Source organism: Stegostoma tigrinum, chromosome 31, assembly GCF_030684315.1.
Source record: "Stegostoma tigrinum isolate sSteTig4 chromosome 31, sSteTig4.hap1, whole genome shotgun sequence".
Lineage (NCBI taxonomy): Eukaryota > Metazoa > Chordata > Chondrichthyes > Orectolobiformes > Stegostomatidae > Stegostoma > Stegostoma tigrinum.
The window spans coordinates 16,175,150-16,201,978 of record NC_081384.1 but is presented as its reverse complement, the minus strand read 5'-3'; the positions used below and the strand labels follow the sequence as shown (position 1 = coordinate 16,201,978).

The 26,829-nt window shown below is 39.7% G+C and overlaps 1 protein-coding gene across 3 annotated transcripts; it reads right to left on the bottom strand.

Annotated features, from left to right (window-relative positions):
* Nucleotides 1-2,025: 2,025 nt before the first annotated feature.
* Nucleotides 2,026-25,315, bottom strand: tmem106a (transmembrane protein 106A). 3 transcript variants are annotated; one of them, XM_048560615.2, is made up of 10 exons: nt 25,216-25,230; nt 22,116-22,207; nt 19,435-19,514; nt 15,586-15,821; nt 12,235-12,298; nt 11,977-12,136; nt 10,222-10,362; nt 9,131-9,174; nt 8,191-8,244; nt 2,026-5,997 (listed from the first exon to the last, which is right to left on the bottom strand). In XM_048560615.2, exons 4-10 carry the CDS (start codon nt 15,803-15,805, stop codon nt 5,850-5,852), a joined length of 831 nt encoding a protein of 276 aa, XP_048416572.1. In that variant the 5' UTR covers nt 15,806-15,821; nt 19,435-19,514; nt 22,116-22,207; nt 25,216-25,230; the 3' UTR covers nt 2,026-5,849. The 3 variants fall into 3 exon arrangements, with proteins under 3 accessions (XP_048416572.1, XP_048416571.1, XP_059494851.1); XM_048560614.2 differs by lacking the exon at nt 22,116-22,207 and having other exon boundaries at nt 25,216-25,315; XM_059638868.1 differs by lacking the exons at nt 22,116-22,207; nt 25,216-25,230 and having other exon boundaries at nt 19,435-19,537.
* Between the last annotated feature and the right edge of the window lie 1,514 nt (nt 25,316-26,829).

Genomic DNA, 26,829 nt, shown 5'->3' with positions numbered 1-26,829 from the left:
AGAACTGACATTCTTTGATGGAATTCCATCTACCTGCCACCAGAGCAAACATGAATGACTTGCACATGTAAATGCAAGAGAACCCCAATTTACCCGAGGTGGTGATAATTTTTGTGCCATTTAGTCTTACTAACCCATTTCAAAACATTCAGTCTTGATATCCAGGTCACAACTGTCACGTTAGCCTGCAACTGATTTCCATTAATTACAAATTACTATGCATTAATACAGCAATTCAACATCACAAAGAAATGTCAATTATCCTTTAATCAGCAAAAAAGCCACAATTACAAGACAATCCATTTGAAAACATAGGGTAGTACCAAACTAAAACAATACTTAAGTGTGACACAACACTTTCCACAAAACTCACTACATTTAAAAGAATATTTTATCATTTTGCAATTAAGTTGGACATCAAAAATTAAATTAGCAGTTATCTTTCTGTTGTGCATATTGACTGTATGTAAAGAGTGAATGAAAACATCTTTCCCATTTTCATAAACCAATGTAATTAGTAGCGTTAAGATCAACACTTTCATTTTTACATTTTCCTTGGACTACAGCAGTGTGGTTACCATAAGGTGTCATTGGGTTTGCACATGGATAAATACTCAATGACGTTATTGGTGATATGATTTCATGCCACCATGATTAACATCAGAAATTGCTTTATAATCTGAACAATTAAATCCAAGAGTACAAGAGCTGCACTGAGGGTTCCACACCAGTTGACTGACAGCACCCAATTCAGGGCTAGTTTTCTCAATGGCAGGAGTTAAGGACCTTTCAGAACAAGACGTTCCCAGTTCACATCTACATAAGAAGTGATACCTTTCCCAATACACAAAGCTATATGACTGGGATACTTCACAACTAAGTTATTTACTTGAGCCTGGCTGACTGAGGCCCCATCACTTAATTACCTAGTTAAACAATGTTTCGAATCACTGTTGGCTCAATTACTAACTAAAATGTTTAGCCTAACTTCCACTGAGAATATTTAATTAAGAAAATCTGAGTAAAACCTCCATCACATAGCAGCAGTGGTGGTTTACCAGCTGTGTTATTAGTGTAATTTAATAACCTTTTGTGTTCATCCCACGATTTATCAGTAATACAGACTGAAAACATTTATTGCAAGGAGGCAATCTATTTCACAGGCTTAACTAATGATCATAGGCTGCCTTGAAAGGTGTCTTTAGAATGCTTAATTATGTGAAATAATGATACCTTTAAAGGAATTACAAAATTGAAACTGAATCCATGGTTCAGGTCATGTTATGAGCCAGCTAAACAAAGCTTAAACTCACCTGAAACTCAGGATTAGAATTCATTTTTAATTTTCTGCCTCATATCTGGCAATTTGTACAGTTAAAAATGTGAATACAGTTACATAAATAGAATTTTATGCAAACTACATTTAAACTTCATTCAAGTCTATTTATATTAGACGCAATCTTAGGGAACAGTGCAAGCTCAAATATTCTGCAGGAAGGTCTTCTGTCCTTTGTTACTGCACCAACCAGTTAATGCATAAATGAGTGAAATACTCTGCAAAGTTAAACATCAAAGTAACATGCTAATTGTAAAACATTGTTATAAGTCTAAAAATCTAATAATTAGATAATGGAGATGTTAATTCAATTATTTCAGTTGAAGTTCCTCATTTGATCTATTTCAATCACTAATATTAGTATGCGTACCAAGCAAACTCTCAAAATTAATAAAATGTGAGGCTGGATGAACACAGCAGGCCAAGCAGCATCTCAGGAGCACAAAAGCTGACGTTTCGGGCCTAGACCCTTCATCAGAGAAGGGGATGGGGAGAGGGAACTGGAATAAATAGGGAGAGAGGGGGAGGCGGACCGAAGATGGAGAGTAAAGAAGATAGGTGGAGAGAGTATAGGTGGGGAAGTGGGGAGGGGATAGGTCAGTCCAGGGAAGACGGACAGGTCAAGGAGGTGGGATTCCAGTTCCCTCTCCGATGAAGGGTCTAGGCCCGAAATGTCAGCTTTTGTGCTCCTGACATGCTGCTTGGCCTGCTGTGTTCATCCAGCCTCACATTTTATTATCTTGGAATTCTCCAGCATCTGCAGTTCCCATTATCTCTCTCAAAATTAATCCCTGTTTTCTCCTTCAATTTCCTGAAGATTCTGACTGTGGACAAAAGTTCCACAACTGTCTACAACTCACGTACATCTTGCCCAAGATGCTATTCTTTATGCTTCAGCATAGGCAGTAAACAGTGGTGAACTATTTAAATGTGGAGATCATTGCTTCAGAGCTTGATCCCATCTAAATCCATCACTTGAAGTTACTAGCCAGAGTTGGTGTATAATACTCAAGAGCAAGAAGTCAGATATACTTCAGTTAACTAGTTTCGGGGCACTGAGGCCACCTGTAGCATGTCCAACACTGTCCATGCTCAAATGTAAAACAGACCAGAGACTGAATATGACAGTTATTGGTCTGCATGGCCACGTACATTTTAGGCCACAAATTTACTAACTGAGATAGATCTATGAGTAACGGACTCTTGTTTCGTGCATCAGACCCACTGACTGACAAGGGTCAAACTTTAAACATATAATTTGCACACTTGTTTGTCTACAACCTTTCAAGTTTGCACACCACTTCTCAACTTTGTACCAATAACAGTGCAGTGTCAGGCATAAAGTTAATTAAAATACACATACAAGAGGCAAAGAATACAAATTCTGTCATGTCAATCTGCACTGAAAATATTTTCTGTACATCAGACGTTCTTCCCACTTCACTGCTGCTGGATGAAGATCCCAGACCCCACCCTATAAATACTGTTGGTGCACCTACACCACATGAATTGCAGGATTTCAAGAAAGCAACTGATACCACATCGGAAATTAAGAATCGGCACTAAACGTTAGCCTCACCAGCAATGCTCATGCAATGAATAATAGTAAAGAAAAGTCAGGAGGCAAGTACAAGAAAGGAATATTACAGCAAAAGCTTAAAATACATGTATCAGTTTAAATTTGAAATATCTTTTAAGTCTGATGATGTATATTGTTATATTACATAAATATTATTCCTAGTAAAATAAAATGTCCTTACATTACATGATAACGAACCTCATATGTACTCCTTGTGAAAGAAACAGAGCTTTGCAAAGAAGTGATCATACTGCTAAATAGAATTGAATCTATAAATAAGTACTTTTGCCTTCAGGAAATGTTAGCAAATCAAAAGTGACTACACACAATATTTATCACCTCACTAAGTTCACCTAACTACTATGGGTACAAACATCATTAGGGTGAAAATAATCACTTCTTCTGGCCTGTGAAATCATAAATACATTTTCTTAGACAATGAAATGTTTACTAAACTCAGCTTTAATTCTTGTTAAAATATCAGAAGCATGTGTAAATTTTAAGGACTAACATCACCACATATCCAATGTACTTACTTGCTTTGGTCATTTAAAATAAATTCTGTGATAATCTGCTGTTTTTAGTGCATATAAAAGGCCATAAAATTAGCCCTTGTGCTAATCAGCAACTGTCAGTGACCACCACAAAGGACAGAATGGATTGGTTTAATCAAATTCAATATAATTATTACTTTGGTCAATAATTTCAATATGATACAGATTAACAAAACATAAGATTAGCCCTGGTTGTGACTTTTCTTTGACTTACAGTTCCATTCAACACTCAACTGAAATCCCACAGAATCTAATTACACAGATCTTTCTTCCTTTAAGAAGGCATGATCTACCAAAGAATTGTTTACTCCTACTTCAAGATTCAGAATGCACCATGATTGGTAGCTCCAAAACCATTGGATATGCGGTCAGAGAGGTTACTTGAGAAAGTGTAATTTCAAACTGAAACATGAATATGACAAGATTATAGTTTGGCCTGAAACAGTAGATGCACAGAAGTATTCTTTAAATCAAGAAGTACTAACAATTCTTCAACATTTAATTATCTGTGAGGGACAACATAGGACAGTTTTACTTCTATTGCTGATGCAATTGCAACAAATGAGCGAAACTGAAGGTAGAAATAATGCAAAAAGCCACACATCTTGCAAACTGAGGTCCACAGTAAAAGCATTTGATGCAGCGTTTGCAAATTTAATGGAAGCAAATCCTGCTTCACTCAATCAATCAAATTCAAACTGGGTCATTATTAAACATGCATTGAAAGTGGGAAACTAAATTTTAAAGAATGTTTCCGCTCAGCAACAAACATAATCCAATGGATAGCAACCACTCAAGAACCATGCAGATTGACAATGAATTCTTTCCAACTGCCCATCAAAGTAAACTTCAGATAAAAGTTTGCTTGGGTTAGTATGATTCAGTTTAAGGCAAGAACAATATCCTGCTTCAAATTACTCTAAATCTTTGATGGTTAAAAACTGCTTGAGCAGGAATGAACTACTGCACTTATGATGTGGTCAGCTGTGACCGACATTGTTGTAATAGCATCTTTTTGTGCTAATAACTATACCTTCTATCCCATCACTAAAAGAACTCGAAGTGTGCATGCAAGTGGTAAATGCTAATATCCTCCCCAATGAATGAAGGGGGAGAACACTACGTATATTACAGAGATAATACTGAATCGTGATTATTTACTACATTAGTAAGTCTAAGGCTTTTAAAATATGGGTATCTGCTCTGTATGGCCGAGACACAGTCACACTCAGACCTCCTTATGCGTATGTACTGGGGGCATCTTTTGGGGCTGGCTGTAAAGTTTTGCTGAGTATTTATCTAAATAAGGCTTATTTTAAAAAAAATTCCTCTCCAACATTCTTCTCCCCTCTGCTGAAGGGATGTCATCCCACTGCAATATACTTCCTGTGCACTCTTTGGAATCAGTTTAGGGCTGTTATTAAGGGTCTGCAACCGATTCAGTTATAAGAAGCATCACATCAATTTTAAATTCACTTAACATTCATAATTAAAGTGGGAATCACAGTGAACTCTTCATGCCCTATCTCATGAACACTGAGGTAACTCGCACTTGAATCATCTAACCCCTCTGTACTGAGATCATCTAAATTCAAAACAAGTCAGGATCAAAAAAAGGGTGATCTTGACCCATTTAGCTCAATATCTCGACACATTTATCCACTGAACCATACAGGAACTGTAGTGTATATTCACAAACGGCACTAGTATAATAAACAATGTGGCTTTTCAGAACGCATTGAAGAACACATCAGAATGTACTGGGGTATCTGACTTTGCATATTCTGTCACTGCATATTAGTGATTGGGAATACTGCCTTTCTGTAATTAGGTATTTTCAGGGATTGCATTATTCATGTTCTATAATTGCACAAGAACCTTCCAGATGTTGTCCAGAATGTTGCCTACAAATGTCGCAAGAAAAGAAGCATTTTGTACATTTATGTCCCTTTACTAAGGGGGCAACAGCCTAATGCATGAAACGTGACTTATTTAAAGAAACATATTTAAATTTCAAGGCCACAAAAGGTGCAGCTATTATATCTGAAATCAATCAACAAACATTAGTTCACAGTTCAGTCCCGAGTCATTCCCCAGTTAAATTTAACTTATCGTCCAGCTCCGGTAATTCAGCAGAATGTTCCATTACTAGAACTGTTGGATTATCAAATTACCATTACACGCTTGACATCCAAATTAATGTACTCCTCTTACAAGTGTAACACTGCCACACAGAGCACTATAAAATAATCAGGCGGACGAGTGCAGAACTGGTTGATGGATCATCTCATCAGTCCAGGAGCACAACATCTACACAGAGAGGATGACATGTTGTGCCATGCTGGAAGCCTTTAGTGAAAGGGCACTAACATCATTTGCGTTAACTGAGCATCTCTTGCAAATGGGTGCCCTGAGAAGGGTAGTAGGGACTGTGAAGACGGGTGGTGTTGGAGCCACAATCAACATATTGGTAGGCATCGAAGGAGACTTGCTCAGAGTGCGACAGATACCAAGCTGTTACTGTTGCTCTGGAAAAGATGTAAAAAATAGAATTAACAATAGTTTTATCCTGCTATTTTTACAAATACATTTTTGGAAGACTGTTGGTGCATTTAATTTGCTGATCTATTTTAGCAATCAATGGTAGTTCTAACTCTGTTCACATTTGAGCAAGGATACTATTTAACAAGATTAAATAATTGGCTTTCACAAGTTGACTATTTTAATGTGTCTTGCTGTTAGCAGTAGCTTCCCAAGTACAGTGATATGTGGATAAGTGAAGACCTGAAGGATGTGACTGAAACTGCAAATCATCTTTGGGTGCAAGGATATATAGACTGAAGCTCTACTTTCCTACACAGATTGAAACTGGAAGGGACAGCACATTCTTGGTTTGGCACAGAAGATTAGATTGTTTGTGGAAAACAGACCAGATAGAAAAGAAGATGTAATCACGCAGGTACAAAACAGTACTTAAAGGAGTACCCACCAGCCTCCGGATACAACGCATCATCCTCCGACACTTCCGCCATCTACAATCCAACCCCACCACCCAAGGCATTTTTCCATCCCCACCCCTGTCTGCTTTCCGGAAAGACCAATCTCTCCGTGACTCCCTTGTTCGCTCCACACTGCCCTCCAACCGCACCACACCCGACACCTTCCCCTGCAACCGCAGGAAATGCAACACTTGCCCCCACACCACCTCCCTCACCCCTATCCCAGGCCCCAAGATGACTTTCCATATTAAGCAGAGGTTCACCTGCACATCTGCCAATGTGGTATACTGCATCCACTGTACCCGGTGTGGCTTCCTCTACATTGGGGAAACCAAGCAGAGGCTTGGGGACCGCTTTGCAGAACACCTCCACTCAGTTCGCAATAAACAACAGCACCTCCCAGTCGCAAACCATTTCCACTCCCCCTCCCATTCTTTAGATGACATGTCCATCATGGGCCTCCTGCAGTGCCACAATGATGCCACCCGAAGGTTGCAGGAACAGCAACTCATATTCCGCTTGGGAACCCTGCAGCCCAATGGTATCAATGTGGACTTCACCAGCTTCAAAATCTCCCCTTCCCCCATTGCATCCCAAAACCAGCCCAGTTCTTCCCCTCCCCCCACTGCACCACACAACCAGCCCAGCTCTTCCCCTCCAGCCACTGCATCCCAAAACCAGTCCAACCTGCCTCTGCCTCCCTAACCTGTTCTTCCTCTCACCCATCCCTTCCTCCCACCCCAAGCCGCACCTCCATCTCCTACCTACTAACCTCATCCCACCTCCTTGACCTGTCCGTCTTCCCTGGACAGACCTATCCCCTCCCTACCTCCCCACCTACACTCTCTCCACCTATCTTCTTTTCTCTCCATCTTCGGTCCGCCTCCCCCTCTCTCCCTATTTATTCCAGAACCCTCACCCCATCCCCCTCTCTGATGAAGGGTCTAGGCCCGAAACGTCAGCTTTTGTGCTCCTGAGATGCTGCTTGGCCTGCTGTGTTCATCCAGCCTCACATTTCATTAACTTAAAGGAGTAATCCAGGATGAAACTCTTTTGTTTCAACAGAGGACCACAACAAAAAACAAACCGTCTGCTTCAGGAAATCACCACTACACAGAAACAATCTGCTTATGCAGAACAGAATATCCTGTTCTTCGTGATAAGAAGGAATAATAGGAAAAATATGTGAATATGTGGCCATTATACTGTTCCCTTCAGATATGGGATGCACAGAAAGCATGTACTGCCAAAGGGTTAAGTACAGAGGTTCAGTTAGATGAAGTAAATTAAATTACAGAGGTTTATAAAATCATGAGGGGTACAAATAAGGTGTCTTTTCCCTAGGGTGAGGAATTTCAAGACTAGGGGGTATATTTTTAAGGTGAGAAGAGAAAGATTAAAATAAAATACACACACACACGGGGCACCATCTTTTAAACACAGAATCGTTCACGTATGGAAAAAACTTCGAGGAAATGGTGGATATGGGTGCAGTTACAACATTTAAAAAACATTTGGATAAGTACACAAAGAAGAAGTGCTTTGAGGGATATGGGCCAAGCGCAGGAAATTGGGAATAGCATAGTTTGGGAGTATGTTCAGCATAGACTGCTCGGACTGAATGGTCTGTTTCTGTGCTGTATGACTCGAATAATTTACTTTGATTACATCTGCATAGAGATTCAGCCAACTAAAGAAACAGTCTGGTATTACAGTACTTACTGTATTGAGATCACAATATTGTGCACTTTAATTTCAGGCATTGTGCAGTAATGGCTTAAAGACAAAAAGAAACAAAAATGTTACAGAGTCTCTGACATTTGCAGCAAATTACTCATTAACATCTATACTTGTACACTGTTAGTGGTTCCATCACTATTCTCACTGAATAGGAATTTTTGAGATAGCATTAAGATTAATTTAAAATCAAAGTTATCAATTCAACCACGATCTCAGCTTCACATAATAAAGAATGTCCACTATGTTAGTTGCTGGAGACAGCAGAATAGTTGCTCAATAAGAGATGTCATCTTCAGGAAAGGAAGCAGGAGAAATGAAAGATGTAACTGTTTTTGGGAATGCCCAAAACGTACCAGTGTTAAATTATTACAATCACCTAAAAATCCTATAAAAATGAATTTCAAGTGTTTAGGTTGTCTCAATTAGTAATTTTCACACCTGAATCAGAAACTTGTGGGAGAAACAATGGTACAAAGTGGAGTATAAAATTTAGGCTACCAGGTCAATGTCACACTAAGAGGTTGTCAGAGGCTTTCTGCATCTAATGTTATCTCAAAGTCACGTCTAAATTCTCAGATGAATGTAAAACATGCACCATGGAATCTATTAAGCGCAACAAATTCTACTGGTGATGGCCAATATTCAGCCTTCAACCATTACAACAAATTTGAATTGCAATTTAGCATAAATAATGTGGCCTTACTGTTGAGTGTCTGTGACAGATTCCAAGACTTTCTGAAGTTATATAGGGCACGAAATGAATATCAATTATTTCGTTTACATCATAGTGTAATTTTTGTTTGTTTCTACACTGAATAGTGAGATTATTTTTCATTATATGTAACTCAAGGATATTGTCACCTTAAACCATTGTTATTTCCATGATGGCCAGATAATTCCAAACAACAATTATAATACTTACTACATGCCTAAATCATCTAACGTGGCAGTCACCTCGTATAAAATCTGAAATAGAGGAAAATATGTAATCATGCTATATAGATCAGAAAAAGACACACAAGACCAACATTGTAAAAGGAAATGGTCTTTTCTATGAAATTAAGATCACTGTAATTGTTTACAAATATGAATCACACTAACGACGATGAAATTCACCAGTGTTTGAACTGTAAAGCAAAACATAACAAACTTGAAACTGAACAATTCTGATAGCCAGTATCTGAAGGAATCCTGTTATTGATGTCCTCCTTCCATCTGTGTCAGTAAATAATCTGTGATAACTTGTCCATGCTGAATTAATTATACATAGCACTCGTTAATAATTAGTGATCCTTAGCAATTAGTGAGGTTTATTGTACACATTTGGTCTATCTAAATTTCATTAGAACAAGGAGCAAAACTCAAATTGCATCTCTAAAAGGAATATTCTTAATCTGCATAAACCTACTTATTACCTATGAATTTAATAACAAATTAATTAAATAATAAACAATAAACTCCCTTAACAATTTTTCCCAAATACTGTAAGGGCTTCAAATATCATATTGCGTTTGCTTCAATAAAGATGCTGTGTATTCAAGCACTTGTCTGAGAAACTGCTAAAATTTGACTGAACGGAAGGAAGCCATTCATTTGTTTTAATTATATGGACACTCCTTTCTGCTATAAGTGATAAAAAGTCATGTCAGAGCAGGTTCCAATCTTAACTTACATTGTATTTTGTTTTCACTTTTCACTTTCAACAGAGTGATCAAAATTATTGCGCTGCATGTATCTGAAGTTAAAGACTTTTACTGTAAATACTGTTATTTCTCACCCAAAAGCTAGCCAGATTTGCTTTTGACAGAATACAGAACTAGAGCTTAACAGAAGTGAACAAAACCAATGAGAGTCGAAGTAAGTGCTAGTGATATTAGTAGATACGAGTTTTGCATGTTCAACAAGGTATGCCATTACGCTGCTCTAGGTAACCCGTTGAAAATTTAATTACGTTCTTGTTAAAACAGCAACAACATCAACAGCACCCATGGTAACTGAGCCACTATTCATTACCTGGCCGCCTCCTAAGGGCCTGAAAACTGTAGTGTTTTTGATGTTGACAGTTCCTAGAACTTCATTAAAAAACACAATCTGCACATTGAGATCTGTAATGCTGATACTGTAGAAGTTGTAGTTTGTTACATTTATTATATTCTGCAAAACAGAAAAGGAAATTAGCAATCAAAAGCCCAATTTAAAAAAATGAAGGCATCATACAATGTGGATAATGGAGGTGCTGTAAATGCAGTATATCTGGACTTTCAGAAAGCATTTGTGAAGGTCCCGCACAAAAAGTTAATACACAAGGAGCGATCATATAGGTTACGGTTAGTTTATTAGCTTGGATAAAGGATTGGCTAACCATAAAGTAGAGCGTTTGAATACTCAGGTCTTCTTCTGGCTGGCAAGATGTAACGAACATGGGTGGAAAATGGGTTTACCATCAAAATAAGGAATTTGAAAATGCAAGTGTATAAGTTCTGTGACTGGGCCAAAATATGGCATTTAAGTTTAACGTGATTAAGTGTAAGGTTATCCATTTTGGTCAGAAGAACATAAAGGCAACTTATTATTTAAATGAAGAGAAATTTCAGAATGCTTCGGACCAAAGGGATCTGGGTCCTCGTGCATGAACGGCAGATAACAAAGATGTAGGTACAGCTGGGTTATAAGGAAGGCAAATGGAATTTTGGCATTTTCTGCTAAGAGAGTTGCAGCAACTGTAGATGACATTACTGAAACTGCACCTGGCATACTGTGTACAGTGGTGGCCCTATCCTTGAGGAAGGATTTAGTTGGAGGTGGCTCAGAGAAGGTTCCTTAGATGGTGGGTTTGCCTTATGAACACACACTGAACAGTTTATGCCTACATTCTGTAAAGTTTAGAAAGGAGATCTAATTGAGATACAAGATGCTAAGGGGGACTGACAAAGTAGATATCAAGATAAATTTTCCTCTTGTGGGGCAATCGAAAATGAGAGATCATAGTTTTAAGAGAATGTGTAGGAAATCTAAAGTCAAGATGAGGAGAAATTATTTCTCTCTAATGGTCAGGAAACTGTGGAATTATGATGAGTGTGGTGAATGCTGGGACAGAAGACAAATTTAAGAAGGAGACAGACTGATTTTTAATTAATAATGGGTTGAAGGGTTATGGAGAATGGGCAGGAAAGTGGCTTGAGGCCAAGATGAGATCAGCCGTGATCATACTGAATGACAGGCTTGAGGGGCTGAGCTGCCTTCTCCTGTTTGTGGTTTTTAAACCAAAACATCATTTCTTACCTTACTTTTTACTCTCTATTAACAGTAAACACTTCTCCATTTTCTAAAACAGCCATGATTCTGGCTTTTCACAGCACAGTAAAATGAGACATTTGTATTAATTAGTGCTGAGCTGTGGGCAGTTTCATGTTATGCATTGGGATCTTATGGAGGCTTAACTGAAACAGTCCAAATCATTTAGTACACAACCTTTACATCAGAGAAGTTCAGCCTTGGGAACAGGGAGGCAGTGTCTGTTGAATATTTAGTTCTGACTTTTTAAAAATTCTTCCATGATACGTGTGTGTTAATAGCAAGGCCAGCAATTGTTGTCCTCCACTGCCACCCTTTGCATCAGATGCTGCAGAATAAAGTTGCCTAAAATTTTCTGCAAAGATCAATGTGCCAATATAACTGATATTTTCCAATTTTACAACAGACAGTATAGCTCACAGAAGCCACATTCCGTCCAGAATTGAAATTACATCTAATGTAAGGTGGACCTACCGTTATTTTAAGAACAACTCTATAATTTGTCGTGTCATCGGTGACATAGGCTGACTTAATACCAACATGTTCTACTTTAATGGAGCGTGGGAACAGGAAGAAGATTGCAAGTCCGCTAATCAGGAGACTGATCACCACAGCGACTGCCACATAAAGCTTCCTGCAAAGAAATCATACCCAAAGATTGGAACCAATTTTCCTCTTTGTGGCTGTTGGTAAAATACCGAATTGTTACAACAGTAAACTATTAATACTGACGTTCGTTGCGGTTGCAGCCTCTGATCACTGTATGGAATAAGAGCAACCAGCTCATTCTCCTGACCTGGAAAGGCAAGAAAACAAACTTTGAAACATCATATTATCTATGGCATTGCAAGTGAAATTTTGCAGTTTTATATCGGCTTTGCTCTGTAGTATTATGTTCACCAGTAACTTTCAAATGAGTACAAGTTCGGTGAATTGAGCATGTAATCCCCGCTGACACTCTGGGCAGTAGTGAGGGTGGGCTATTAGTTAACAGCGCCACCGTTCAGATGAGACATTCAATCAAAGCCCTTTAGGCAGCCATAAAGTGATCCAATTGTATCAATCTTGACCAATATTATTGCTTAATCAACAACATGAAGATCTGATGTTGATTAAGCAGTAACATACTAAAACAGTAAATGGTAAGGTCCTGAGAAGCGCTGTTGTACCGGCGGACCTACGAGTACAAGTACATAGTTCATTGAAATCGGCGTAACAGGTGGACAAGGTGGTGAAGAAGGCATTTCACATACTGGCGTTCATCAGTCGCTGCAACGAGTACAGGAGTTGGGACATTATATTACAGTTGTACCAGTTGTTGGTGAGGCCGCACTTGGCGTATTATATACAGTTTTGGTCACCCTGTTATAGGAAAGACAGAGTTAAACTGGAAGGTCTGCAAAGAAGATTTATGAGGACATTGCCAGGACTAGCAGACCTGAGTTACATTGACAGGTTGGCCAGGACAGAATTTTATTCCTCGGAACATAGGAGAATGAGTAGTGACCTTACTGAGGTGTATAAAATCATGAGGGGCTTAGATAAGATGAATGCATACAGTCTTTTTCCCAGGGATAAGGAATTGAAAACGAGGGAATAGGTTTAAGGTGAGATGGGAAAGATTTGAGGAGGACCTGAAGGGAACTTCTTCACGCAGAGAGCACTGCATACATGGAATGGGCTGCCGGAGGAAGTGATCAAGGCCGGCACAATACCAACATTTAAAAAAAATTTTTGATAGCTACATAGATGGAAAGGGTTTAAGGAGGATCTGGACCAAATGCAGGCAATTGGAACTAACTGAGTGAGCACCATGGTCAGCATGGACCAGTTTGGGCTGAAAGGCCTGTTTCCCTGCTGTATTACTCTAAGACGATGATTATCACTTAACAATATCAAACAGCTGATTGTGGGTAAATTAGTTGCTATGCTTTCCTACTTTACAATAATTTAAAAGTGCCTCGCTGGCTTTGGACTGATTTCTGAAATGCTAAATTTGTGAAAAACAGATCGTTTTTCAGTGTTTTAAAAATGCACCAGTGTGATATTTGGGAACGCACCATTATGAAGCATGTTCCCTTAAAATCACAAGCCTCACTAAACTTAGCTCTTAGATATTTTTAATCAACCTGTTCAAATATGATGTGACACATATTTTGATCAGATTGCACTTGAAAACAGAAGGTCTGTATATATGTCCCATCAGTTGTGACGTGTCTAAACAAGTTAGTTTATAAAAAAGCTTGGTTTCCAGTAGCTGTTATGGTCCATTGGATTGTCCCTACCTTTGAGCCAGTAAGACTGGGTTCAGGTCTGACCTGCTCCTGTGTCATAACAGGTTTAACCGGGTTAATTGAAAAAGATCAGAGTTCAGCACCAATCAGGTTCTTGTCGCTGATAGGTGCTGGTCAAGTCGCATCTCCTCCCAAAGTGTATCATAACATGTCCAGATCTATTAATAAAAAATAGAAGCTGAATTCGAGGGTCTTATGGTGTTGTGGTAATAACCGTTCTCTGGGACAGCAGATCCAGGTTCCAGTCCCGCCTATCTCTGAGGTGTATCATAAGATGGTAGATTAAAATAACTTAAGAGCTAAATTCTGATTGCTGGTTTCTGGACAGGGAAATAACATGTAATGAAAAATAACTTACTATATTTACAAAAATATGTTCGGAAATCTCTGAAGGTCATGGCTGCCAAATTCAATTTATGGATACTGGTGCACATAACACAGAGGCGATCAAAATAATCACTCAACTTACTAAGACTCATTGTCTAACAAATATGCTATTGTTTTATCTGCATAATGTATGACCCATTATTGAATGCATGAGCAAGACTCTCACCAACTTGGCAGCTTAAGTTAGGTCCGAAAACTAGTGAACTACTTTTAGGTAAAGAATTCTGTGGAACAATCTTTTGACTTTGAATTTAGGATTTGCAATAAGTCAACACTTAATCAATTGTTTTTTAAAAAAAGGCTCGCATTGAAAAATCAAAGAGCAGAACTGTTGACAATACTTCACAAGTTCGGCAGCATCAGTGGAGGCAGAAATAGAATTAACATTTCAGGTGATAAACTGATGAAAGGTTATTGACCTGAACTGTCTCGTCTCCTCCTATCTTCTCCTCTATTCATCTTCTATCCAACTCCCTCTTTCTCCCTATTCATTTCAGAATCCCCTTCCCCTCCCCCATTTCTGAAGAAGGGTCTAGGCCCAAAACGTCAGCTTTCCTGCTCCTCTGATGCTGCTTGGCCTGCTGTGTCCATCCAGCTCTACACCTTGTTATCCCTGAATTGTTAACTTGGTTTCTGTCTCCACAGGCGTTATCCAACACATGGAGCATTTCAAGCTTCTTTTATTTTTATTTTAGTCTCCAGCATTTTGCTTTGTGATAAAGCGAAATTGAATAATTTTGGTCTTTTACTGTTGTTCCAATTCCTGGGCCAGTCTGAGCCCCATTAGAACTCATCAAGGACACATTAGTCCAAGTTACAGAAGAGAACAGAACAACAAAAATACTCCAAAAATACACCAAAAGAGTAACTGCCAAAACACTTTTGCTAAAATTCATATTTGTTCATAAGGAATAGAGAAGTCTCAATGGAAATCGGCATTTGTTTGTACTGTAGATATCTGAACAGTGGCCAAGCCATTGGCAGTGTTCTCTCCAGTAAATCACAAACATTGGCAACACTGACTTGTAGAATTTCTAGATCCAAAGTAGCAACAACTAAGGCCAGAGAACATATACATAGAACACACTTAGCAGTAGAAAAGGGCACACCATTGATGTAAATAAAACAATTATGTTAAAATAATGTCAAGTGGAATGTCAATGTTATATGTTTGGCATCAATAATACTTCGAAAACACTGTCCCTAATTCTTCCCAGAGTTGACAAATGTATTGCCAACAACATTGTGTTTGGAATTGATATTGCTTGTTCATGGCTACAGTGGAATGTTCCTCTCCTTTAAACAGAGGTAGCAGGGAGCTACTATTGGAGAAAGGAAAGATGAAACACGTTTTGTTTGACTAACATCATCCTTCTCGCAAACGTGGTAAAAAGTTATCTACCTCTGGGTATTCGTCCTGTTCCTTGACAGGTGGGACATGTGATGCTCTCTCTTCCCACAAACTCTACATAAGGAACATGAGAACTGGCCTCTCCATTACTCGCTTGTATTTCGTTTGTGTTTTCTGGAACTGTTCTTTCAGTCTCAGGCACGATGGGTGCTGCGTCGTCTTTCTTGCTTTGTCTTGCAAAATTAGGTAAATGGGAGAATGATTTACCCATGGCTTCTTAACCAGTCCTGTAATATGAATTCAAAATAATGAGTCATACTGTATAGAGAAAATAATTACTGAAAACATTTCAAAATACATTTCAAAGCTGAACATTATTAACCTGTATCACGAAACTTACAGTCTCTGTAGTCACACTGGAACTAATGTGCTGGTCTAGCTTTGTGCTTTGAAATACTATTTCTGTTTTGTTTAGTGTTTATATTGACTAAAGGAGAATGAGACTGGGGAAAGAAAGAAGCTTTGAAGGGTCATGCAACCTTTTTCCACTCCTCGACTTGGGCGCAAATTTCAAGTAAAGTTCCATTTCCGTTAATTGTAAAACTAATTTCTGGTTCAGAAGCTGATTAATTATGAGAAGAAATCAAGGTTCCAACTTGTGTTAGTTTGAAGCTATAACTGCTCCAATGCAAAGGCAACATATTTAATATTTAGATGCACAAATTAAAACTAATCTTAACAAATATCATGACTCTCATCCTCATCTAAGTGAATCAATTACTCAATATAGTGTTTTGTTTAATTATAAGAAAAAAAGCAGCAAGTTCTCATCGAATCAGACGTCTACAGTGCAGAAAGGGGTCCATCAAGTCTGTGCTGATCAAAAACAAGCATCTAACTATTTTAAGAGATTGTAGGAACTGCAGATGCTGGAGAATCTGAGATAACAAGGTGTAGAGCTGGATGAACACAGCAGGCCAAGCAGCATCAGAGGAGCAGGAAGGTTGACGTTTCGAGCCTAAACCCTCCTTCTTCTGAAGAAGGGTCTAGGCTCGAAATGTCAGCCTTCCTGCTCCTCTGATGCTGCTTGGCCTGCTGTGTTCATCCAGCTCTATACCCTGTTATCCTAACTATTTTAATCCCATTTTCCAGCCTTGTACACAATTGATTTTATGAATGAATGAATGATTTTATTATCATGTGTATTTTTGGAATTGCAAGTGCACACCTAAACACTTAAATACAGTGAAGGTTTCTGCGTCTACCACCCTTACAGGCAGTGAGTTCCAGATTCCTACCACCCTCTGGGTGGGTAAAAAATTCCTCACATCCCATCTAAACCTCATGTCCCTTACCTTAAATTTATGCCCCTAGTCATGGATCCCTCCACCAAGGAGAATAATTCCTTTCTGTCTACCCTATCTATAATCCCTCAATTTTACACATCACAATTATGTCCCCCCCCGCCCCCCTCAGTTTCCTTTGCTCCAAGGTAAATTGGCTACCATGTTTCATTGACTGAACTCAGTGATTACACTTCAAAAGTTTATTCACTAGTTTAAAGGGCTTTAGGAAGTCAAAATTTGTGAATTGAACTACACAAGTGTATGCATACACAGGATACTGACCAGATTGAGAAGCCTTTACTAAGATACTGAATGTTCAAAGAAAAATGCATAAACTAAGAAATACAGGTTACACATAAATCAAATCCTAAACAAAAGTGAAATAAAAGTTAGCAAAGGAAAATGCAATTAAGAAAGATAGAAGTGACAGGCTGAAAAAGTAATATCTTTTAAATTTTTTATTACAGGCAGAATGTGAAAGAGGCTTGATTTTTCAAACACATATGTGGAAAACTTCATCAGCACATATCCAATTAGGCCCAGTTATTCAGAAGTATACAACTGTCATAATGCTTGTAGTCAGAAGCTCCAAGCAGAAGAATGTAACTATACAACACCAGAAGAAACTGCCTTGATCCCCAGTCCGTCCTGAATTAGCTGATCTCATGTGGCTTAGCTAGGAAAGGAAATCAAAGTAATGTCCACTGTTCATGTGCATGTATGCATGTACACAGGTGGGCATTTAGCTGATTGGAATTGGCTGAAAGCCAACATTCATTGCAGATGTTACAGATGAACAACTGCCACTTGCTAAGGAACTGGCAGAGCTGGCACAACTTTCTGAAGTATAAAAAAAATTGGGGAAGTTAGAAAAGGCAAAGAAAACAGAAGGTAAATAGACAGGATGAAGTTATATTCAGCCTAAAAAGAAATACTTTTCAAAATATTGTGTGAGGGATCCTCAAACAAAATCTCTATTGACAAGGCCCCTCTCCAAATATATTGCTACGAAGAATTGATGTCAGGCAAACTAAACCACTGTGACACCACTGGGGTATTAAAAGCAGCAGGTGCCTACAGGAAAACTGCGGTTTCTATTGCAATTTTTCTCCAATTGATAACTAACAATTTGCTTGCAGTTCTCTAAGCTTGCAAAGATAACAGAAAATGTGAACAATTTATACAGCATCAGAACTACCAAATCTAGAAAATGACAAACAGCCAAACATCTGATGGCCCTGTGGGCCTCTGACAATCTGTCTGCAGATGTCAGGAGGTCTGGGACTTGACTTTGAATGAAAATATTGAGAGCTAACTTCTACAGGTTACTGTTGCTCGGGCTGCAATTATAAATATTCATTAAGCATATAAGTTTATTAATAGCCGCAAAGTTCCACAGCACTTCCACAGCAATCACATGTTAATCATTACCTATCTGGGTCCACAAAATGTTGCAATATATGAAAATATGTGAAAGGAAATTAGGCTAATTTTCCAGGAATAATGGATGTTAAGTAAATTTATTAAACACAAACAACAGAAGTCTAACAAAGTAATTATTATTTCAAAACAGGATAATGGTAGAAAAGCAAACAAAACCTGTAAAAGCAATTACTAAAAAAAAGTCACGTAAAAGAGAAAATCAAATTAGATCAGACTCCGTTATCTTTAAGCATGGTTTCAAGTGCTCTATCTTAGAACAATTTCTCTTTGGAAACTCTGCAGAAGTTGCTGAGTTTCACAACCAATGCCTCCGATAACTGTGCAAACAGCTAACAAAACAGTCAAGGCAACAAAGTGTGAAGCTAGATGAACACAGCAGGTCAAGCAGCACCCCAGGAGCATAAAAGCTGACATTTCGGGCCTAGACGCTTTATCCAGTCAGCCAAGTCAAACAGCAGATTGCTTATCCACCTCTTGATCCAATGGTTTGTAACACGTCAAAGGGTGCAAGGAGGGTGAAGGTTGGTGGCATCCCACATTTACAAGCCAATTTTTCTCATTAAAGATAAATCTAATTTAAATGTCAATAATTCCCTGTCCATTAACAAGCAGCTTCTGTGACCATGGGGGTAATCAATAAATCCCTCAGCCAAATTTGTAACTACCTTCTGGACATTAAGGAATGCACAATAACTGTTGGCCTAGCCAGTGACACCCACATCACAAGAATGAATTTTAAAAAAGAGCTTTTGAAGTAAGGACCTACCTGTTAAGAACAACAAGGGGCAAAAAAAAAGTATCACTGAAGGCTGTGACTCCACAATCTGTGAGCCTTTCTCTAAGGATCAATCAGAAGTAAAGGGTCCAACTATGGAAGACAGACAAAATGCCAGTTGCCAGCTTAATGATTTGAGATGTGATATTTGCTGTGGAATGAAATAACCACCAGTTCTGTTGAGGTTTAAAGATCTGTCAACACAACTGGGGAGTTTTAAATTAGAAGAAGTAATGAAACCAATTTCTAACCACAAGCACGCTGCAGCTAAAATTTTGACAGAAGCAAGAAATTAGTCAGAAAAATTCACAGTTGTCTACTTTAGATTTTGTTCACCTCTTCTGAAAAGCAGGTAACTTCAGAATATTTGAGATTCCAGCTCTACTTCGCCCAAGGTAATTCCATTCTAAAGGAATCTGAAAAATAAAAGGAACATGCCAGACTATTCTGTATAAGTAACTGATTAGGAGATCATAATGTGTTTAGAAGCCTGTAAGACAACCCTGCAAACAGTGAACTTACTAATTTCAAACCACAAAATACAACTGAAATATACTTGATTATATACTTGTGCTAAATGCTGACATGCCCTCTTTTTAAATTAAACTATATTTCATAATTTTACAAACTGGGCATACACTGGAAGCGATGGCCAAAGGATCACCTTCAAATAAAAACAGAAAGTGCTGGGAAATCTCAGGGTTGGCAGCATCTGCCAAAAGGAAAACAGAGTTTATGTTACAAGTTCAATGACCCGTTGTCTTTCTCTCCACAGATGCTACCAGACTTGCTGAGTTTCTCCAGCACTTCCTGTTTATGTTTCACATCTCCAGCATCTACAATTCTTTGTTTCACTTGAAAGAATTACCTTATGTGTTTTATGGATTAGAACCTCTCCTCCATCTCAAGAAAGAACGTAACATTCCAGACAGACATGAATCCGTGCCATTCCCAAATAACAACCAAAAGGGTATGATTGAAGAGAGCGGAGGAGAGACAAGGAAGAGACTGGGGTGGGTGGGGGGTGGTTGGGGTGGGTGATGGCAAGACCAAGCAAAATGGCAGAGGGTAGGGGGGTGGAGTGGGGGGCTGGTGGTGCTACCAGGCAAACCCTGGAGGATGGAAAGGAAAAGAGAGAGAGGGGACAAGTACATTACGCTTGTGTGCCCTCCTCCCTCCAGGGGACTCCTCCCAACCCCATCGCATGTCTTCTCTCGCCACTTCTGAAGTACATTTCAAATACATGCACTTCCTTGCACATCTGCAGTGCAACATGTATAACATCGCACAGAAAATTTGATGTGATGATGTATTTTCTTTGGAATCGTGCACAGTTACGGGCTGTCAGCAAACACTGCCAAACAAATAACATTCTCGCTTCAAACTCACAGAAGTATTTACTTGGAATACACAGCCAAAAGCGGAAGAAAACACATCTTTTCACACAAAACATACTGTTTACAACAGTGAGAAAACACAAATTGTCTCCATGGCAATACAAACCTATGTGGTTTTAAACTGTATCCAGAAATAAGAGATACAAATCGACATCATTGGTGAGAAATCTTTATTCTTTTAATAACAACCAGGCTGCTCTTTCCCTAGAGCACTGCAACACTCTCACCTTGAAGTAGTTATCCAACACCCTTTAGAAAGTTACCAATGGGTCTGCTTCCACCATCTTTTCAGAGAGTGCATTTCAGATACTAATAATCTGTTGGCACAAGAGCGTCTTACACAGCACTATTTTTGATTTGGAAAGATCTTGTCTCACTATCAAAACATGTAAAATTCAGCAATTAAAACAACAATAAACAGTATCAGAAATCAGACCCACAATGCTTTTAAGACCTATTATACCTCAGGTATTATACTGTCTCCCCTTCCTAATAGTCACTCAATTCCACAGACATCCTCCTGATTTTAAATTCATAATTTAAGGTAGAGATTTTAATCATTACCAGGGTCAGTGGGAATGAAATCGTCAGTTTGCCTTTCCTGTGTGATGTCTAACTTACCTTATTGCAATGTTAAATCCACCTCTAAGTATTGTGACTTCACAAAAAGCATTTGAGCCCCTAATTTCAAAATGGCTGTCCTGATATGCTGATGAGACTATCACTGTTCAAAAATACAGTCTGCAGTTCGTGATCTGAAAGCTCCAGTTAGTGGTTATATGGCTGTACTTCAATTTACCTTACTGTGTGAATTACTTTCATTTCACACATGTAAAATCCTTTCTAGCCACAGATCTCTTCTAATTAGTCCAAAATTGGAGGCTCAAGTTTTGGTCAGCGTAGGTCAACATTTCCTTTAAAAGTGGATACTCTACCAACACAAATATACTTAACAAAAAATTCTGCTGCCAGACAACTAGTTGTTTTAAACTGGGATCTACAGAAATACAAGAAATAATGGGAATTGCAGATGCTGGAGAATCCGAGATAGCAAAGTGTGGAGCTGGATGAACACAGCAGGCCAAATAGCATGTTAGGTCTAGGCCTGAAACATCAGATTTTGTGCTCTTAAGATGCTGCTTGGCCTGCTGTGTTCATCCAGCTCTACAGAAATACAAAATGGCTGTGCCAATTTTGAGAATGTTAAATCTCCTGTTGCACTTTACACTCCTGTCAATTAAGGCCTGACGCAGGCCGCAGGTAACAGTTTACAATGTAAATGTTAAGAAAAGGTGTTAAACAATGAGGGATCTAAGTAGGACAGTGCCAATATTTGCAGGGGTACCTCAGGACAGTAAAGATTAAAATGACCTACCCATACCGTGTGAGAAAGAATTATTATTTTTCTATGGAGTCTCAATCCTGTTGTTATCGATCTTCGCATGTAAACCTTGCTGTAGGTGTCACAAGATTGCTGTCAGCAGTGGGATAAAAATCACTTATTTTCCCTACCTGCTGAGGCTCCGGCTGAGATTAGCTAACAAGGTACAGTCTGGGAATTAAACCTGGGAGTTAAAAGATCTGTGTGACTAATTATAAAATCAAGTGATGAGTTTATACCTTCAGTTATAAGGATTCATCATTTTGCATTGTTGCCATTTCACAGCACTAACAGAAAGCAAGGCAATTACTATGAATGTCGCTGGTATTTCCTATGAAATAAATGGATAATTAAACAGCACAGGTAACAAAATATCTTATGCTACTTTTAATATAAATATAAACCTGGGGGGGGAGGTTAATATGGCTTTTCCAGGGTATCAGTAAAAGCCCAAACTTTCTTTGTGCATCTCCATATATTTCCCCAAGATTCAAAATAGAAATGAGAGATTTCCAAAGCAGTTACTTCTAAGATCCATTTTTTTTTGTTAGCTCAAGGCCCGACCTTTCAAATGCCCCCTTGCTCATATTCACATCACCATTGGCTCAACACATCTAGAACATCACTAGAACCTCACTGCGAAGCCTCTTCCAGGGATGCCTAATCTGAAGTAGTTACCCTCCTCCCTCTGGACCAACCGCTCTCTGATGAAGGGTCTAGGCCCGAAACGTCAGCTTTTGTGGTCCTGAGATGCTGCTTGGCCTGCTGTGTTCATTCAGCTTCACACTTTGTCATCTTGGATTCTCCAGCATCTGCAGTTCCCATGATCTCTAGAACATCACTACTTTTGTTCTTTATAGTTGACCCTTCCATAATGTCAGCTGCTTGTAGGACCTAAATCCATGAACTTTTATGGAACAATTTCAAAATTGTTATCCTCATTTTTGAAATGCTTTCCACACCTGACCTCAAATGATACCTTTGTTTTATCTCCTCTCAACCTTCACTATAATTTCTTCATGTTCTTTGTCACTGCTCTTTTGGCAAACTTGCCCATGCTATCTCAGTGATTTTGCTCATGCCCACAAAAAAACTCACTGCCAAAATTAATTCGTCTTACTTCCCTTGTTTCCATTTCCCTCAATCCTTTGAAAGTATACCAGGGATTCATGAACATGCAAATCAGAAGCAGAACTAGGTCATTCAGCCCCCTCACGCCTGTCCTGCCAATGTGATGGCTGAACCGATTGAAATATTAAACCCACATTCCTGCCTACTCTGAAAACCTTTTGAGCCTTTTCTTATGAAAAATTTACCTACTTTTGCCTGAAAGATGTTCAAGGAATCTGCTTCCATACCTTTTCAAAGAGTTCTGAAAACTCTCAAACCTCGGAAAGAAGAAATTTTCCCTAATTTGTCTTAAATGAGCAATCCCTGCTTTTTAAACTGTGACACTCGTTCTGGATTCTTTTGCTGAAGTAACCATCCTCTCCGCATCTAAACCGTCAACCCCATCAGGACTTTTTGTTTCAATCAATTCGCATTCTCTAAACTGCAGCAAATTTACCTTCAACCATTTAACGTAGGACATATGGCATAAAAACAGGCCATTTAGCCCAATGATAACAAGGTGTAGAGCTAGGTGAACACAGCAGACCAAGCGGCATCAGAGGAGCAGGAAGACTGCCGTTTTGGGCCTAGACCCTTCTTCAGAAATGGGGGAGGGGAAGGGGGTTCTGAAATAAATAGGGAGAGGGGGAGGCGGATCAAAGATGGATAGAGGAGGAGATAGGTGGAGAGGAGACAGACAGGTCAAAGAGGCGGGGATGGAGCCAGTAAAGGTGAGTGTAGGTGGGGAGGTAGAGAGGAGATAGGTCAGTCCAGGTCAAGGGGGTGGGATGAGGGTTTCCTTCCAGAGTCCAAAGATGTGCAGGTGAGATGGACTGGCCATGCTAAATTGACTGCAGTGTTCAGGGATGTGTAGGTTAGGTGGGTTATGGGGGATGGGTCAGTGTGGACGTGTTGGGCTGAAGGGTCTGTTTCTACACTGTAGGGATTCTATGGAAGATTGGCTGGCCAACAGGAAGCACTGTTGGGATAATGGGTCTTTCTTACACTGGCAGGATGCTGTGAGTGGAGTGCTACAGAGGTAGTCCTCAATGCTTATGATTTATGTAAATAATTTGGATGAAGCCATCAAAGACATGGTAGTTAAATTTGCTGATGGCACAAAGATAGGTGGGAAAATGAATTTAGAAGAGGTCATAAAGAGCCTAAAGGAATGTAGATAGAATAAGTGAATGGTCAAAAATCTGGAAAATTAAAGTGTAATGCGGAAAATATTGAGATTGTCAATTTTTTCAAAAATAATAAGAAAAAGCTTATTACCTAAATGGTGAACGGTTGCACAGCTGAGATGCAGAGAGATCTAGGTTTTCTACTGCATAAATCAGAGAACATTAGGATTCAGACAATCAGGAAAGCTAAGACAATTTTATCATTTATGGCGAATTGAATGCAAGCGTAGGGAGATTATGCTTCAGAATTACAGGACATTGGTGAGACCACATCATGTACAGTATTGGTCACTGTACTTATGGAAAAATGTTAATACACTGGAAGCAATTCAGAGAAGGTTTACTGGACTGGAAATGAGGGAAGACTGGACAGCGGCACCCTCTGGATTTTAGAAGAGTCAGAGGTGACTTAATCGAAACAACGAAGGACTGGAGGTGACTTGGCCAGGTGAACATTAAGAAAAAAATGTTTCCTCTTATGGTGTAAGCTAAAATTAGGTGTCAGCGTTTAAAAATACGGGGTCGATCATTTACGACAGGTGAAGAAAACAGAACATATCAGAGGACTGGATGTCTTTGGAAACCCTTTCCTCGGAGTGCAGTGTCAGAATCTTTTAAATATTTCTGGGGGCAGAGGTAGACAGACTGTTGACTTTCCAATGGGGCAGGAGAAAGATTTATCGGGGTTTTGCAAGAACCTTAGAATTGGGGTCAACATCAGATCAGACGTGATCTTATTGATGACAGAGGGCTGAGCGGCGCGCCCCGGTTTGCAATTACTCTGCGATTCCTTGTCCTTCGTAGTTTTTTTAATTATAAACTGTCATGAGAGCGGAGGGCTTCGGCCGGGCCTGAGTGGGGATGAGGGAGTGAGACAGGCCAGAGATCCTCAACCATTTCTCCAACCTCTTCCTTCGCTGCGGCATCAAAGGCCCTCACGGCGACGATCGCCCACCGCCTCGGACACCGTCAACCCCCTCAGCGGGGTTTAATTCGCACACCTCCCCCTTATCCCTCCGCATAGCCCCAATACCTCACTCACCCTCCTCCGTCGTCGCTGCCGAATTTCCCCCTCACCACGGCCTGCAGCCTCTACCGCCCCTCTCCGGCGACTCCAGTTACTGCAGGCTACACGCAGAAAGAAAGGCCCGCACGCCCACCCCAAGCAACTGTGACCCGTTTCTGCCTTTCCCCTCCCATCGTTCATTGTCAACGTGTCCGGAGACACCACTCAAGTTACTTCTCCAGCAATAACTTTATCATACAATCCCTACAGTGTGGAAACAGGTCCACATGAGACCTCAGAGCATCCCACCCAGACCCATGCCCATCCCCCTTTAACCCACCTGATCTACACATCCCTGAGCATGGGCAACTTAGCATGGCCAATCCCCCCAGCCTGCACATCTTTGAACTGTGGGAGGAAACCCAGACAGAAACAGGGAGAATGTGCAAACTCCACACAGATAGTCACCCGAGGCTGGAATTGAAGCCAGCAGTACTAACCACTGTGCCACCCGAATTTATTTGAAGTAGCACTTTATTTGAAGTGAGTAAAGAGAAGATTTGGGGGCCAGAATAGTTGTAGTGTTTTCTTTTAATAAAAACAGCAAAGCAGAGTGAGGGGCAAAACAAAAATTGCATGAAAAACCTCAGGAGGTCTGGCAGCATCCATACAGAGAAAGCAGAGTCCAGTGACCCTCCTTCAGTTCTGAGGATGCAATTTCTGATTTCCAGCATCTTTCTTTTGTTTTGTTTAGGATGATATGACTTTAGGTGTAGAAACTAATGCCTGGTTTCAATAATGTTTTTTTCCCCCCCCAGTTTCAATAAAGTTTTTATAAAGATATACCATGCCCTGAATGCTCTTGAGATGCACTGGTCATGTCCCTAACATCTAAACCAGAAAGCTCAGGATTGAGTATTTATTTTAAAACTTGAAGAACTGCACCGACTGAAAATCAAAAACAAAATCAAATTGCTACGAAAACTCAGCAGGTATGGTATCATCTGTGGAGAGAAAGCAGTATTAAAGTTTCAGGTCCAGCAACTCCTTTTCAAAGACACTGGCTTCAGGGGCACAGAATTTGGTTGATTTGAAAATATAGAACAAAAGTTCCCTGAAGGCTTTAGTGGTGCAGTAGCAGTATCCATAGCACTGAGGCAGGAAGCCCAGATATAAGAGATAGTAGGAACTGCAGATGCTGGAGAATCAGATAACATGGTTTAGAGCTAGATGAGCACAGCAGGCTAAGCAGCATCAGAGGAGTAGGAAAGCTGATGTTTTGGGCCTAGACGATTGCTGAAGAAGGGTCTAGGCGCAAAACGTCAGCCTTCCTGCTCCTCTGATGCTGCTTGGCTTTCTGTGTTCATCCAGCTCTACACCTTGTTATCTCAAATTCTCCAGCATCTGCAGTTCCTGCTATCTCTTAAATCTGGGCTTCCTGCCTCAGCACTATAGATACTGCTACTGCACCACCATTGCTGAAGAAGGGTCTATGCCCAAAACGTCAGCTTTCCTGCTCCTCTGATGCTGCCTGGCCTGCTGTGTTCATCCAGCTCTACATCTTGTTAGCCCAGATTTCAGTTCCACCTGCTTTCGAGGTGTGAAGTAACTGGGGAAAAAAAACCTGCAACATTTCCTGTTAACTGCCTG

What these genes read in the sequence shown, in the direction of transcription:
- tmem106a (XM_048560614.2), bottom strand. Translation starts at nt 15,805, where the DNA reads ATGGGTAAATCATTCTCCCATTTACCTAATTTTGCAAGACAAAGCAAG. An exon ending in AGGCTGCAACCGCAACGAAC is followed by an intron (nt 12,137 to 12,234) that starts GTCAGTATTAAT and finishes ATTTCTTTGCAG; the next exon opens with GAAGCTTTATGTGGCAGTCG. An exon ending in GAGTTGTTCTTAAAATAACG is followed by an intron (nt 10,363 to 11,976) that starts GTAGGTCCACCT and finishes TCTGTTTTGCAG; the next exon opens with AATATAATAAATGTAACAAA.